At 35.7% G+C, this 13968-nt stretch overlaps 1 protein-coding gene across 3 annotated transcripts in view; it reads right to left on the bottom strand.

Moving 5' to 3' along the window:
• PDE7B (phosphodiesterase 7B) overlaps positions 1-13968 on the bottom strand; it is a 453333-nt gene that overhangs the window by 44839 nt on the left and 394526 nt on the right. For all 3 annotated transcript variants that reach the window (XM_072637668.1, XM_072637669.1, XM_072637666.1), the window contains 3 exons: positions 12937-13088; positions 11361-11424; positions 2124-2219 (listed from right to left, as the gene is read on the bottom strand). In XM_072637668.1, coding sequence (XP_072493769.1) covers positions 2124-2219; positions 11361-11424; positions 12937-13088 — 312 coding nt within the window. The remainder of the gene's footprint in view (positions 1-2123; positions 2220-11360; positions 11425-12936; positions 13089-13968) is intronic.

Genomic DNA, 13968 nt, shown 5'->3' with positions numbered 1-13968 from the left:
TCTTCCAGGCACAGAGAACTCTTTGAATCAAAAGGGATGGGGGGAAGAGACAGAGGAGGAAGGTGTACTCGGTTTGCTATTCACCATAGCCCTTAGTCTGGTAGGCTTATGACTAAGGCTGACTCTAAGGTACAAAAAATAGTCAACATGTGTACTGTGACTATTGAGGATTGTAAATGTCACTATGTACTTGAGGGATGCATGCTATGCCGTTCATTCTGGAATTTCCCGTTATTTAGGTGACCCAACTATTGTAGTCCTCATTTGTTCTTAAGTGTAATTATTTGATATTTTCAGTTATTCATATGAATGGATCAGTGTAGCCTAAGTAAACTTTGAAAATATCTCTCTAAAACCCTTTTTAGAGAAATAAAAACTAACCACACAAAAAACTTTTATTCATAGCATCTCTGTTCCATAGCCACATGTAATTAACTCTAGATTGGCCATACTTGTGGGAGGAAAACAGGACTATGGATATTTCCACACATTTCTATTGAAAGGAGTGTATTATATGATATCTGTCTGCCTCTTTCTCCCACAGAAAATTCATTTCACAATTATAGTTTCTTGGGCTTGTATTAAAATGAATTTGCATTTTTCTGAGAACAAATCTAAAACATGAGGGGTGGCAGCGGGAAGCCACTTTGGAATAGAAAATGTACCCTAGATAATCCCCAGGTAGATAATTGGAAATATGCTAAAAGCCAAAACAATTATCTGTGCTACATGGTAACGAGCAAATGAACTTACTGAAAATTAAGGTTACATTCTAGCTCCATATTTCTAACAGCCTGCTGGACATTTCCTCCTCTCTATCCCATTGACATCTCAAGTTGGCATGCCTCAAACTGAACTCATGTTATCAAAATTCACCACTTCTTTCAGCCCTTCCATTTCTGCTGATAGCATTGCTATCCTCCCTAGTCACTCAGTCTTAGAGCGATCACTCTTTCTTTCTTCCACTTCTGTCCTAACAATGTCCATTCACAGTTGCCAAGTCCTGTTGACCTCTTGCCTCCACATTTGCTTTTCTGCTCCTGCAACCATCCCTAACTCAAGCCCTCTTCACCTCTTTCATGGATTGTTGTAATATCATCAAAACTGCTCTTTTATTCTCTCTGATCTATCCTTCACAGCACTACACAAATAATATATAGCCTTGTTCATGTCTAGTCATCTGCCATAAATCTTGTAATGGTTATCCATTGCCCACCAAATAAAGTAAAAATTCCTTATAATGGGATAGAAGATCCTTTGCAATTTAGCTTCAACTCCTCTCAGCTTTCACTTTTTATGTCTTCCACATTTCTGCCATATTTCCCCCTGCCACTCTTCATGTACTTTATTATCCTGCCTAATCACTAGCAATAACTAAATCAACCAATCAATAACTAAACACTCCATTAACCATCTTTGCTCATACCATTCCTTGTGCTTAGAATCTCAAAAAAGAAATCTACATGAAAGCTTTATTATATATTTAAAAGAAATAGCAAGTGGTACATAACAGATCTGTCATTTCATGAATAATCATCTTTTTATTATACTATATTATGGAAATTCTTCTTTTATTCCATAAATTAAAAAAAAAAGAATCCCCTAGTTCTATCCTAGTTCTATCTATTGTAATTTTATTTATCCTTCATGCCTTCATGATCTAGGCTTTATTGCCATCTTCTCCCCAATAGCTCTAGCTAAAAAAAAAAAAAAAAAGATCTTTTCTCCCTTGAAACTTTCATATGGCATTCTGTACCATGTATGTTCATTTTCCTTCGTAGCTATTTCTGTATAAGTTTCATCTGCCTTAATAGAGTACAAGCTTCTTGAGGTAAGGGAATGCATCATATTTATCTTTCCTTGCAGCTTTGCACAAAGTAGACACTTGAGAATGTTGACTCAATTTTTAAATTTATCATAGGCAAAGAATTTCTTGTCATCTTATTTCTTGTAAATGAGTGTAGGTCATTCTTTACTTGTTACCAGTCTTTTTCTACATCAGCCTTTTAAGAGAATAAATCTGGGTCCTCACAACATCAGACTATTTGAGACTGCTGACCCTTCACTTTAAAAAGTAAACTGCTCCTTTTAATTGTTTGGAAACACAAGAGGAAATTACTTACCTAAAAACTTATGTAAGGTCACCATGTCTAAATGAAAATGATGAATAAGCCCATGGGTGTTGAAGAGGTGGCACAGCAATGTGACCAGGCTGTTTCCTAAAGGAACATGTGAATGTCATTAAACAAAAAGATGTTCATAGAAACTGATATCAAACCTCCCCTAATGCTAGGTTTCTTAATTTGGAGTCCATAAACACTTGGGGGGACTGTGGGTGGATTTTTTGGGGAGGTCTGTGAACTTGGATGAGAAAAATTAGATCTTTATTTTATTTTATTCATGTTTTATTTTATTCACTTCATTTTATTCACATTACTAGTTTTCTTTGTAAACCTGTACTTTTTATTTGATGCATTTAAAAATATTATTCTAAGAAGATGTCCATAGGTTTTACCAGACTCCCAAAGAGGTCCATAACATAAAAGAGGTTAAAAATCCCTGCTCTAATGGAATTAATTTTCTACCTTGTTTTTGAAATATTATTTAAATTACTGAAATATTTAAGGAGGAATTATGGCCTGACTTAATTGAGGTTTTCCTGAGCTAATTTAACCTGTATAGGAACTCTCTATGCTAAATTCAATTAATAACAATAACAACAACCAAAATAAAAGATGAAAGCTGCTGTTATGAGCATAGGAATCTTTTAATTTTTTTTTTTTTGCTTTAAAAATATACATGTGTCTCAAATACATTAGTCCTGTTAACTTTAAAAATCTTTACAAAAAAACATCATGGGGATATTTTCAAGAGTCATTCAGAAAGAACCAGGTTAAAATGTGCAGTTGGACTAGTGAGGGAAAATTTACTCATCTCACACACACACACACACACACACACACTCACACACACACACACACACTTGTTGGTAGAGAATGTCAGTGTGAAATTTATGAAGAAATACTGATTTCCACCTTTTATTTTGTTTTACTTTTTTAAAAGATGGACATGATGTATAGTTGCATGCCCAGTGTGGAAGTGTATGGTGATAACAAAGCTATAGCCATATATACAACAACTCTGCTGGTAACAGTTTGGGGCTAGACCTGTGAATTTATTAGCAGAAGAAAATCCTGGTAAGGAAATGCCCTTACCAAAGTATATTGCCAACAGTGCTGTGTCTTATCATTTTAAAGAATTAGTTGCCTGGAGCACTGAGAGATTTTGATCAGGGTAACTTGTTTCAGAGGAAGGACTTGAGCCCAGATGTTCTTGGCTCCAAAGGTCAGTCCTTCTACCCACTATGCCATTCCTTCTACAGGACAGTGGTTAGGCTAAGTTCCTAGTCTTACTAGTCATGTTACAAATGTGTATTTGCTATGTTTTGCTAGGGTGAATAAAAAGCAAGCAAAAAATCCTAGAAAGCAATCTGAAATAATAATTAATTTGGAAAAAGAATTAAATTTAAATGTATATGGAGATAATTACTTTAGTTTTTTCTCCCCTTCCTTACTTTTAAGGATACTTTCATGAACACTCTCATAATAAAACAAAATATGAGACAGTTTCCTATGCTATATTTCATCTACTTAACACACAGTAGGTGCTTAATAAATGTTTATTGACTTTGGCTAGTAGTAGAAGAAGCTGTGATAATACTATGTGTGTACATATACGTACACACACACACACACACACACACACACACACACACACACACACACACACACACACACACACACAATCCTTCCTGGGACTAGGAGCAATGAGACCTGGGTACAAAATCTGCTGCAGATATTCTATTAGCTAATGACCACTGGCAACTTATACAACCTCTCTGAATCTCAGTTTTCTCATCTGTCAAAAATGGGTATAAGAAAAGCAGCTTCAAGTAGTTTAGATTTCTTAAACTTTTTGGTTTCAAGACTCCATTACACTTTTAAAAATTATTGAAGATCCCATATCCATGAGTCATATATGAGTCATATCTATAGATATTTTTATAGAAGAAATTAAAATGGATAAATTTTAATTTTTTAAAAAAACAATAAACCTCTTTTGTATTAACAAATAAGATATTTTAATGAAAATTACTATTTTCCAAAACAAAACACAATTTAGTGAAAAGAGTGGCATTGTTTTACATATTTTTACAAATCTCTCGAATGTCTGGCTTAATAGGAGACAGTTGGATTTGCACAGCTGTTTCTGCATTCAGTCTGTTTCAATACATTGTTTTTGTTGAAGTACATGAAGAAAATCTGGCCTTACAGAAAGATGTAGTTAGAAAAGGGAGGAGTATTTTAATAGGCAAATAATGTCTTAGTATTATTATGAAAATAGTTTTGACCTGGCAGCTCCCCCTGAGAGAGTCTTGGGATCCAGTGAGCAGGCATCCAAGGATCATACTTTGATAGTATACTTTGAGAACTGATATATAGAGAGAGTTGATCTCAGACTCAGAATGACAGTACTCAAACTCTGCCTTTGGCACACACTGGCTAGGGGACCCTAGTTTCCTTACCAGGAGTTCTCTGCAATGGTCCAGCTTCCCTACCTATGTCACAGGTTGTTGTAAGGAGAGTATTTTTGGCACAGTGGATAGAGACTGGCCCTAGAATCAGGAATACCCGAGTTCAAATCCAGCCTGAGACATGTCCTAGATGTATAATCTTGTGCAAGTAACTTAACCTCTGTTTGCTTCACTTCAATATAAAATATGGATGATGACAGCATTTACCCCACAGGGCTGTTGTGAGAATCAAATGACGTCATATTTGTAGTGCTTAGAACAGTGCCTGGCTCATAGTAGATATTATATAAATGCTGTTATTATTTTTATTATCATTATCTATTGCTAGAACAGGAGATTACTCTTATAATTAATACAATAGATAGGGATTTTCTTAGCATCATCATGATAGCATATATGTAGAGTTAGGCAGGACCTTAGAGATCATCTGCTCTAAGTCCTTTATTTTACAGATGAAGAAACTAAGGCTCAGAAGCTTAACGCCTTGCCCAAAGTTACACAGGATACAAATGTCAAAATCAGAATTGAACCCAGGCCTTTTGACTCCAAATTTGGTCCTTTTCTTCTACTACCCTGTTAAGTTTGAGTATTATCAGTTTCACTATTTTATTATCATACATTATATAGCCATTGTGATTTGACTATAGAGTAAATCCTAAAATCTATATCTTTAAAGTACAAAGAATTATTTTAGCCAATTGACCAGGAAATTGAATTTCACTTAACAAAATACCACCGCCACATCTTCATGACCCCATTTGGGGTTTTCTTTCATGTTCTTTCACCATTGAGAAAGGTTCCATATATAAAACAAAACAAATCATCCCAGAAACACTGAATTTCAGGGTTGGAAGGGACCTCAGGGGTGTTCTAATTGGCACCTGAGTAGGAATTATCTCAACATCACCAATAAGTGCCAATCATCTGTGTTGGAATACTTTCAGTAAAAGAGAATCCACCACCCTTGGGACATCCCCTGGGGTAGCCCATGCCACTTTTATACAAATATTCATTTTAAGAAGCTCTGCTCTTTGGGGATGAGGAAAATTAATCTCATACATCATCATTTCTAATATTTGAAGACATCTAGCATTTTTCATGATCACATGTCAACTGATTCACATATTACATTATTTCTTCTACCCCATAGTGATCTCCTTGCCCTTTCCTCCAAATTGTCAATGACTGCTTGTTAACATCCCTCCTAAAAGGTAACATCCAGAATTCAACATTGCCCTACTGAGGTGTCCTGACCGAGATGGACTACAAACTGACTGCTGTCTCCTTTGTTCTAGATGCCAATCTCTCTTAGTAAAGCCTTAGGTCACATTAGCCCTTTCTACTGTAATGTCACATTTTTGAGCCTCAAGACCACCCAAACTCCCAAATATTTTTCAGATGAACTGTTTTCTGGTCATGCCTTTCTTTTCCTGTACTTGGTTCTTGAGTCCAAGTGTAGGACTTTATATTTATATTTCATTTTTTATTGATTTTACACTTCATTTTAGATTGTCCAGATATTCCTGGAATGTTATTCTTAACATGACTCCAACTGTTAGTATCTCCCCCCTATTTCCTTACCATTTATCTATTTTCTGTCTATTTTGTAGCTATCTATATCTATAGGTATCTATACATACATGTGGTCTCCCCTTGCTAGATAATAAGTTCCTTAAGAGTAGGAACTGATTTCATTTTTACCTCTGTACACCTAGCACCTAGCACCTAGCATAGTAACACATTTGTTGTCATTCTTTAGTTGTTTCAGTCATGTCTGACTCTTCATGATCCCATTTGGGTGCTTTTTTGGCAAAGATACTAGAATGGTTTGCCATTTCTTTTTCCAACTCATTTTATAGGTGAGGAAACTGATGCAAACAGGGTTAAGTGATTTGCCCAGGGTCACACAGCTAGTAAGTGTCTGAGGCCAGATTTGAACTTGGGAAGATGGGTCTTAACTCCAGGCCTGTCACCCTATCCACTGTGCCAACTAGCTCTCCATAGTTGTTGTCTGTCCTTCATTCTCAAAGAGGACCATGACATCAGGAAGTTTTGCCATGACTTTCAAATAAATTGGATTTAAGTGAGGAAGGGCTGTGCAAGGTCACCAGCCTCACTTTCTCCTCCAGAGTCAACTGGGTCCAATAGAAAGATATAGATCAGGATAATTGGAGATAAACAACTCTGTGAGGTGGGTATGACAGGTGTCATAATTTCCATTTTACTGATAATGGAACTGAGCTGTCCATAGTAGCACATAGTAGGAGCCTAATAAACTTTTGTGGATTAATTGACTCTGAATTCTAAGGTGTTACCCATCTCTTCCAGTTTTGTGTTTTCTGCAAATTTGACAAGCAAGCACCTAAACCTTCCATTTAAATCATGGTTATAAATGTTAATGAGCTCAGAGCCTTGGGTGAATCCATGTGGTAATGTAGAGATTTCCCTCAAGGTTGACATTGACCTATCAATGGCGGCACTTTGAATCTCTATTCAAACAGCATAGAATCTACCCAACTGTACTATCATCCAACTCACATCTCACTATCTTGTCCACAAAGATGGAAAGAGAGACTTTGTCAAAAGCTTTACAAAAGGAATAGGGACTAGACATTTCATTAATATAGCAAACTCCCTCTACCTGAGCAAATGGACTATTTTCTCTGAAAAGTATGGCTTTAAAGAGTTGTCTAGAGCATTCTCAAGCACAGCCAGAGAGGTTAAATGATTTGTCATATAGCCAGCATATGTCAGAGGCAAGATTAAACAAAGTTTTCCTGACTCTAAACACTTTCTATCAAGTATGCTAGTCTATAATGGATATTTATGTCTATATCCACATACATATAAGCTTTTTGTTGTTCCTTCATTTTCAGTTGTGTCCAATTCTTTGTGACCCATTTTTGGGGTTTTCTTGGCAAAGATACTGGAGTGCTTTGCCTTTTTCTTCTCCAGCTCATTTTATAGATAAGAAAACTGAGGCAAACGGGATTAAGTCATTTACCTAGGTTCACACAGCTAGTATCTCAGGCCAGATTTGAACTCAGAAAGATGAGTCTTCCTGATTCCAAGCCCAGTGCTCTATTCACTGTCCACCTAGCTATTCCACATATGTGCTAGATACATAATTATATAATGATATTCCATGAGGCTACTTGTGACAGTTTAATTATATATATGTGTGTTGGGTATATAATTATATAATGAAATTTTGTGGGACCACTTGTGATATGTTAAAACTTCATGTGTTTACATTAAAATAATGTGGTATAGTGAAAAGAACATGACCAAAGCACTGCTATGCTACTTACTAGTTGTGTAATTTTGAGGAAGGCATCAAACTTCTCTTGATTTCAATTTCCTCATCTCTAAAATGAGGAAGTTGGATTAGTTCTTCTCTATAATACTTAAATTTTATTATTCACATCATTTAGCAACAAAAATAAAATCTTTTCATAAATCAAACTGACACAGATGTGAAATTGACATTGTGATAATTTGTGTATATGAAGGAGGCAGTTAGGTGGTGCAGTGGGTAGAGCACTGGGCTGGAATCAGGAAAATCTGAGTTCAAATCCAGCTTCAGGTACTTACTGGCAAATCACAATCTCTGTTTGCCTCAGTTTTTTCAACTGTAAAATGGGGATTAATAACAGCACTTAGTGCCCAGGGTAATGTTGCAAGGATCAAATGAGATGGTAATTATAAAGCACTGAGAACAGTGTCTGGCACATGTATAACTGCTTATTCCCTTCCCTTTCTCAACTGAGGAACTCTTTTCTTAATAGCAATGATTTTTACATTGCAGAGTAATTTAGAGTTTTTTTTAGTTAGTGTAAAATATCATTTGTCTGGACCTTTATGCTCAGTGTTAGAGCATAGCACCATGAGCTCTGCTCTCCACACAACCTAGAAAGCTTTGCATAAGAAATGCATGGCCAGTGCCTATCCCTTTATGATGGTCAGTCATTTCACAATCCATGTTGTTGCATGATGAAGCATTATGAATGGTGGGTACAGTCTATAACTCTTAAAGTGCATGTCCCATTAATGGAGGGGTTAATCAAAAGATGTCATCTTTGTATGTGAAGTAATGCAAAAGCGTTTTAAATTTTAGTGGTCTGTCTGATTCAGAATAGCTAATATATTTCACCATAGTAGAATTTGATCAACAGGTGATGAAAGTTCAACATGGGTCTTCAAGATTTCTTTGTGAAAAGCTATAAAGAAATTTTCAACCTATATGGCAGAAAAAAATCAGAAGAGTACTGGGCAAATTTCTGGTGTTTTTGGATTGTTTAGCCATTCAAATGCTTCATTCATTTGGAGGCCTAAATTATAGAGTAGATGTAGGTGTTTTATGAAGCTTGAATGAAGTTTTGATCATAAAGCATTCTGCAAGACTTAAAATGTTATAAAATATCAGTTATCATCATCATCATCACCACCACCACCACCACCACCATCATCATCATCATTACTGTTAGACTCCAGTTACTGGACCTCCAGTCTGGCAATGATTTCATTCATTCTCTGAGTCTTCCATTGCACTTTTGCTGAATTCAAGTAATATTTATAGATCAATATAAGGGTGTGCTGGTAAATGTTTAACAACTGGGCTCTCCAAAAAAACACAAAAAAGCATGTACACATGGCTTTTTAGTTTAATCTGCATTATTAACATTTTCTTAAGTCCAGATAATCAATAAAACAATAACTTGAGCCTTGACTTGTAGTGATTTCTGATCTCTAAATGCTTACACAATCAGCTCTCATAAGCTGGCTCCAGCAGATCCCTGGGAAGACTCCACTTTTGCATTGCTTCTCGTTTTCTACCACAATCATATAATCCTACCTAAAAAGTAACCATAGTACACCCAGCATTTCTCTTGATAATGTCAAATATGTTTATAGAAATGAATACGACAGTTTTTGTTAAATCCTCTGACAATCTGCCTTATGATACTGTTTCCAGGAATATATCACTGTTAAGTCACCCATATGTCCATATTTCTTTTTTGAAATGGGAGTAAGCCACAAGCTCAGTTGATGTGATTTGGATCAATACATTCCAGACTGAATCTGCTCTTACACTATTATCATGGCTTTTAAACTCTATTTGCCTCACTTCCTTATCTGTATATTGGGAACACCCTGGAGAAGGAAAATCACTCCAGTATCTTTGCCAAGAAAACCCCAAATGGGGTTATGAAGAGTTGGACATGACTGAAAATGACTACAACAGAAACTCCCCACAAACCACAATCATCATAAAGGGTGGAAAATCAGTGCCAATACCCAGGAATGTGGCCACTTTCTTGCCTCTTCCACTCATTGTGTAGCAAAAAGAGTGCTGATTTTGGAGTCCAATCCACTCCTTTTCTGAAACAAGATTGTTCTTCCTTAAACTAACTGCCATATACCAGTCATCACATTATGATTTCCTGAAACCAGTAAATGCTTCTTGCATTTGCAATGAATTGCTTTTCATCTTATGTGTTCTGTAACAGTGAGAGTTATGGAGGGGACTTTACACTCAGCACTCTAAGTGACAGTGCCTGTATACGCCTTCATTGCCTAGCCTCACAACTGTCCTGTTCCTGACAGTAGTATCATTGGTAGTAATAATGACGATGACAATGATGATAAGTACGTATATAGCACATTATGGTTTTCTAATCACTGTACATATATTATCTCACTTGCTCCTCACAATGACCCTGTGAAATAAATGCTGTTATTATCCCCATTTTGCACATAAGAAAACTGAAGCTCAAAGAGGCTTAAAGTGACTTGTCTAGGGTCACACAGCTAGTGAGTGTCTGAGATGGAATTTGAATTCAGATCTTCTTGTCTCCAAGTTGAGAAGGCTTACCAGAATGGACCACTGACTTGTTTTAAAAATAGGGACTACTCATTTTGTTTGGGTTGCCTATAAAACCCAATACCCACTGACTAACTACCAATTCTCTGTGCTCTCAAGATTTGAAGAAATCTAGTCTTTGCTTTTTAAAAGTGTTCTGGAGTTATTAATGATAAATAATCAGAGCACAGAGTTAGGGAATATTCAGAAATGAAGTGATAGAAAAGTAAAAGACATCAACAAAATTAAAAAAGATAAATGGGCAAATGGTAACTTTATTGGGAGAAACAACATATGTGTAAATAGGTAAGGGCTGATACATACATGTTAACTGCTACATCTTAAGATTCTTTAAAGGATTTTATATAAATTACCTACTTTGGTCTTCATAATAATTCCATAAGTTATATATAATTCTATAAGTCATACACACACACACACACACACACACACACACTTTATAGATGAGGCAAATAGATTTAGGTTTAAATGACTTGCCCATGGTCATTCAGCTAGTAATTGTCAGAGGTGGGATTCATAACAACCTGTGTCCTAAGTCTAGATCTTGTCCACTTTCCACTATACCACATCTGCTTCTCAAAGAAAAAAGAAGGGGGAGGAGTATGAAATAGATTAAGACTATGGGAACAAATTCATTTCTACTTTTATTCAACTCTGACCCTGTTTATGTGATGAAGTCTCCATGTGTGTCCAGAGCAGTAGAAGAATGATTGAATCTGGCCAGCAATGAGGAGTGATTTTTAGATTTGTGAAAAATGTAAAAAAAAACAACCCAAAATAAACAGGAAATGCAATACTGGGTGATTAATAAGTAAATAATCTCATGGAAATCATTGTAAGTTAAGGCTTCTATTCCAAAGAGAATTCTTTTAAATGACTTACCATTTGTCAAGCGATCAAATAAGAAGATGTCAAAATCCCACATTCCCACTTTGGAAAGCATATGCTGAAAATACAAATAGCAGAAGAGATGAGTCATGTTACAGATTGTAAAACTGACTTTGATAAATAATTACATTAAACAGTAGAAAAAGTGCTAAGCTTTTATATAGTTGAAGGAAGCATCATAGACACATTCTCTTAAAAACTGGGTTCCAAAAGAACAAATCTTAACTTAATTCTAATAGAAGAGTCTTTCTACCTCATTTGAATTTATTTGTATGGGTGTGGCCCAAATGGCAAACTACAATCAATAGCCTTGGTTGGAAATGTCATCTCTAACTAAAAATGACATCAAAACCAGTAATGAGCATATAGTAAGTTTATTGAACAAATATTGGGAGACTGAGTTCTTGATCATTCAGGCTAATAGAGCAGACACATGGAACATAATTTTAAAAACAATTTATTTTGCTTTGAAATGTATTAATCTGAAAATGGAATTTTTGATGTTCCAGGAATTTATAATATTTCAAGGAAAACAAAGAATACTTTGAAACCTTGACTCTGAAGGACCTGAAGAGTAATCTATTTCCATTTCCCCTCCTTGTTTTAACTCGTTGTTAATTCAACTTACTGCATTTTAAGATTAGAAATCATCACCCCTTGGAACGACTCAAAACACAAATAAATAGGACTGATAATAAAAGCTTACATTTATGTGATGTGTCTCAGTTGACAAACCTCAATCAAATGGGAACTTTTATTATGACATCATATTGCCAAACTTCTTTTTTCTACTCAAGCCTATTTGAGAAGCATTTATTAAATATTTACTAGGTGCCAGGAACAAAAGAAAAATAATGAAAGAATCCCTGACAGCAAGGAACTTTTTACTGGAGAAACAACATCTTTCTCTCTCTCTCTCTCTCTTTCTCTCTCTCTCTCTCTCTCTCTCTGTATGTATATATATATATATATATATATATATATATAGGCAAAATATGTAGAAAGTAAAAATTTATCAATTCATCTATCAATATATCTATTGGGGTGGGGAGCGGGGTAGGGATTGCTACAAACAAGTTTGTTCTCCCAGTATTGTAGGTATTGTACCAGGTATTGTAGAAGTTTTTATGAACTACTAGGAGAAACTTTTCTGAACTTCTTACAGAACTCCAGTCAGTAATATTTGGAGAGTTATGTTAGAAGGGATTTGAATTCAGTTCATTTGCAAGAAATTGCCCTTCCTTATTTAGGTTATATTTATAATACAAAATGGAGTAGAGGATTTACTGGGTTAATCTGAGGGTAGAAAATCTGGCTGGATAACTCATCGTGGCAAAAACATTTGGTGAATCAAAATTCACTTGATAATTGCCAACTGTCCATTCCACTTTGTGCTGTATAGATAAATCTGGGCTTTGAGCAAAGAGTTGTTACAGGGGAAAATATTAGGGATCCTCAGGGAAAAAATATTTCAGTGCTCCTCTGACTGTTGTATTTTAGAATAGTAAGTTAAGAAAGAGTACCAGCCCATTATACTTCTGAGAAAGGTCAAGAGAGAAAGGCTTCCTACCCTTGCCTGGCCCAAATAGTCTTCATCCAGGAAGTGGAGAGGGGATGGAGGTATAGCTCCTCGGAGTAGCCGGGATGCATGGAAATATCTTTGAAAGCTCAACAGTCTTTTGACTTTCTTCTTGGTACCAATTTCCCCTGAGTGTGCTGCATCTATGAAAAGAGATCAGAGAGGGAACTGTAATGACCAACATAGGAATATAAGGCTATTCTTACAAATTATCACTACTTATACAAATACAAAAGCTGTAGGATTTTTTGGGGGGGAGGGAGAGAAAAGCTTGACCTCCTGTGATTATGTTAGTATAATCTTGGCATAGTTGTTAAATCCCAATGAGGAAACTTCCTGTACCAATGCAGATAACCATCCCTTTTGCAAACTGAGAAGTTAAGAAACTAAAAGGAAAAGGATTTGTTTTTTCTACTCATTTAAAACTATACCAAATGATCTCAAAGATTTCCTGAAAACTTAGTATAGTTCACTGGGTAAAATGATATAAATTCATCCAGGTATAATGTTTTCTTGTAGCACCACTCTGATGAAAAACAGGCTCGTTGTTGCATTTAGTCATTTTCAGTCGTGTCTGATTCTTCATGACCTCACTGGGGTTTTCTTGGCAGAGATGGTAGAATGATTTGCTTTTCCAGCTAATTTTACAGATGACAAAATCATGGCAAATAGGGTTAAGTGACTTGCCCAGGGTTACACAGCTAGTAAGTGTCTGAGGTCAGATTTGAACTTAAGTCTTCTTGACTCCAGGCGTGGTGTGATATGCTCAGCTTTGAATATGAAGCATGCTTCCTATAACTCTTTGCTTCTTTCATGTCCCGATTCAAGGATAATTGAAATTTTTGTTTGATCAAATTTCCTATTTATAATGACAGGACAGTAGTTTGGATACAAGGAAACCAAGAAGAAAGAGATGAAAAAATCTTCATGTATGTATATGTATATATACACACATGTATATGTATGTATATATGTATATATATGTGTGTGTGTATATATGTATGTATATATACTTCTTGCCCC

Source organism: Notamacropus eugenii, chromosome 2 (genome assembly GCF_028372415.1).
Source record: "Notamacropus eugenii isolate mMacEug1 chromosome 2, mMacEug1.pri_v2, whole genome shotgun sequence".
NCBI lineage: Eukaryota > Metazoa > Chordata > Mammalia > Diprotodontia > Macropodidae > Notamacropus > Notamacropus eugenii.
This window is presented reverse-complemented; position numbering and strand designations above follow the sequence as displayed.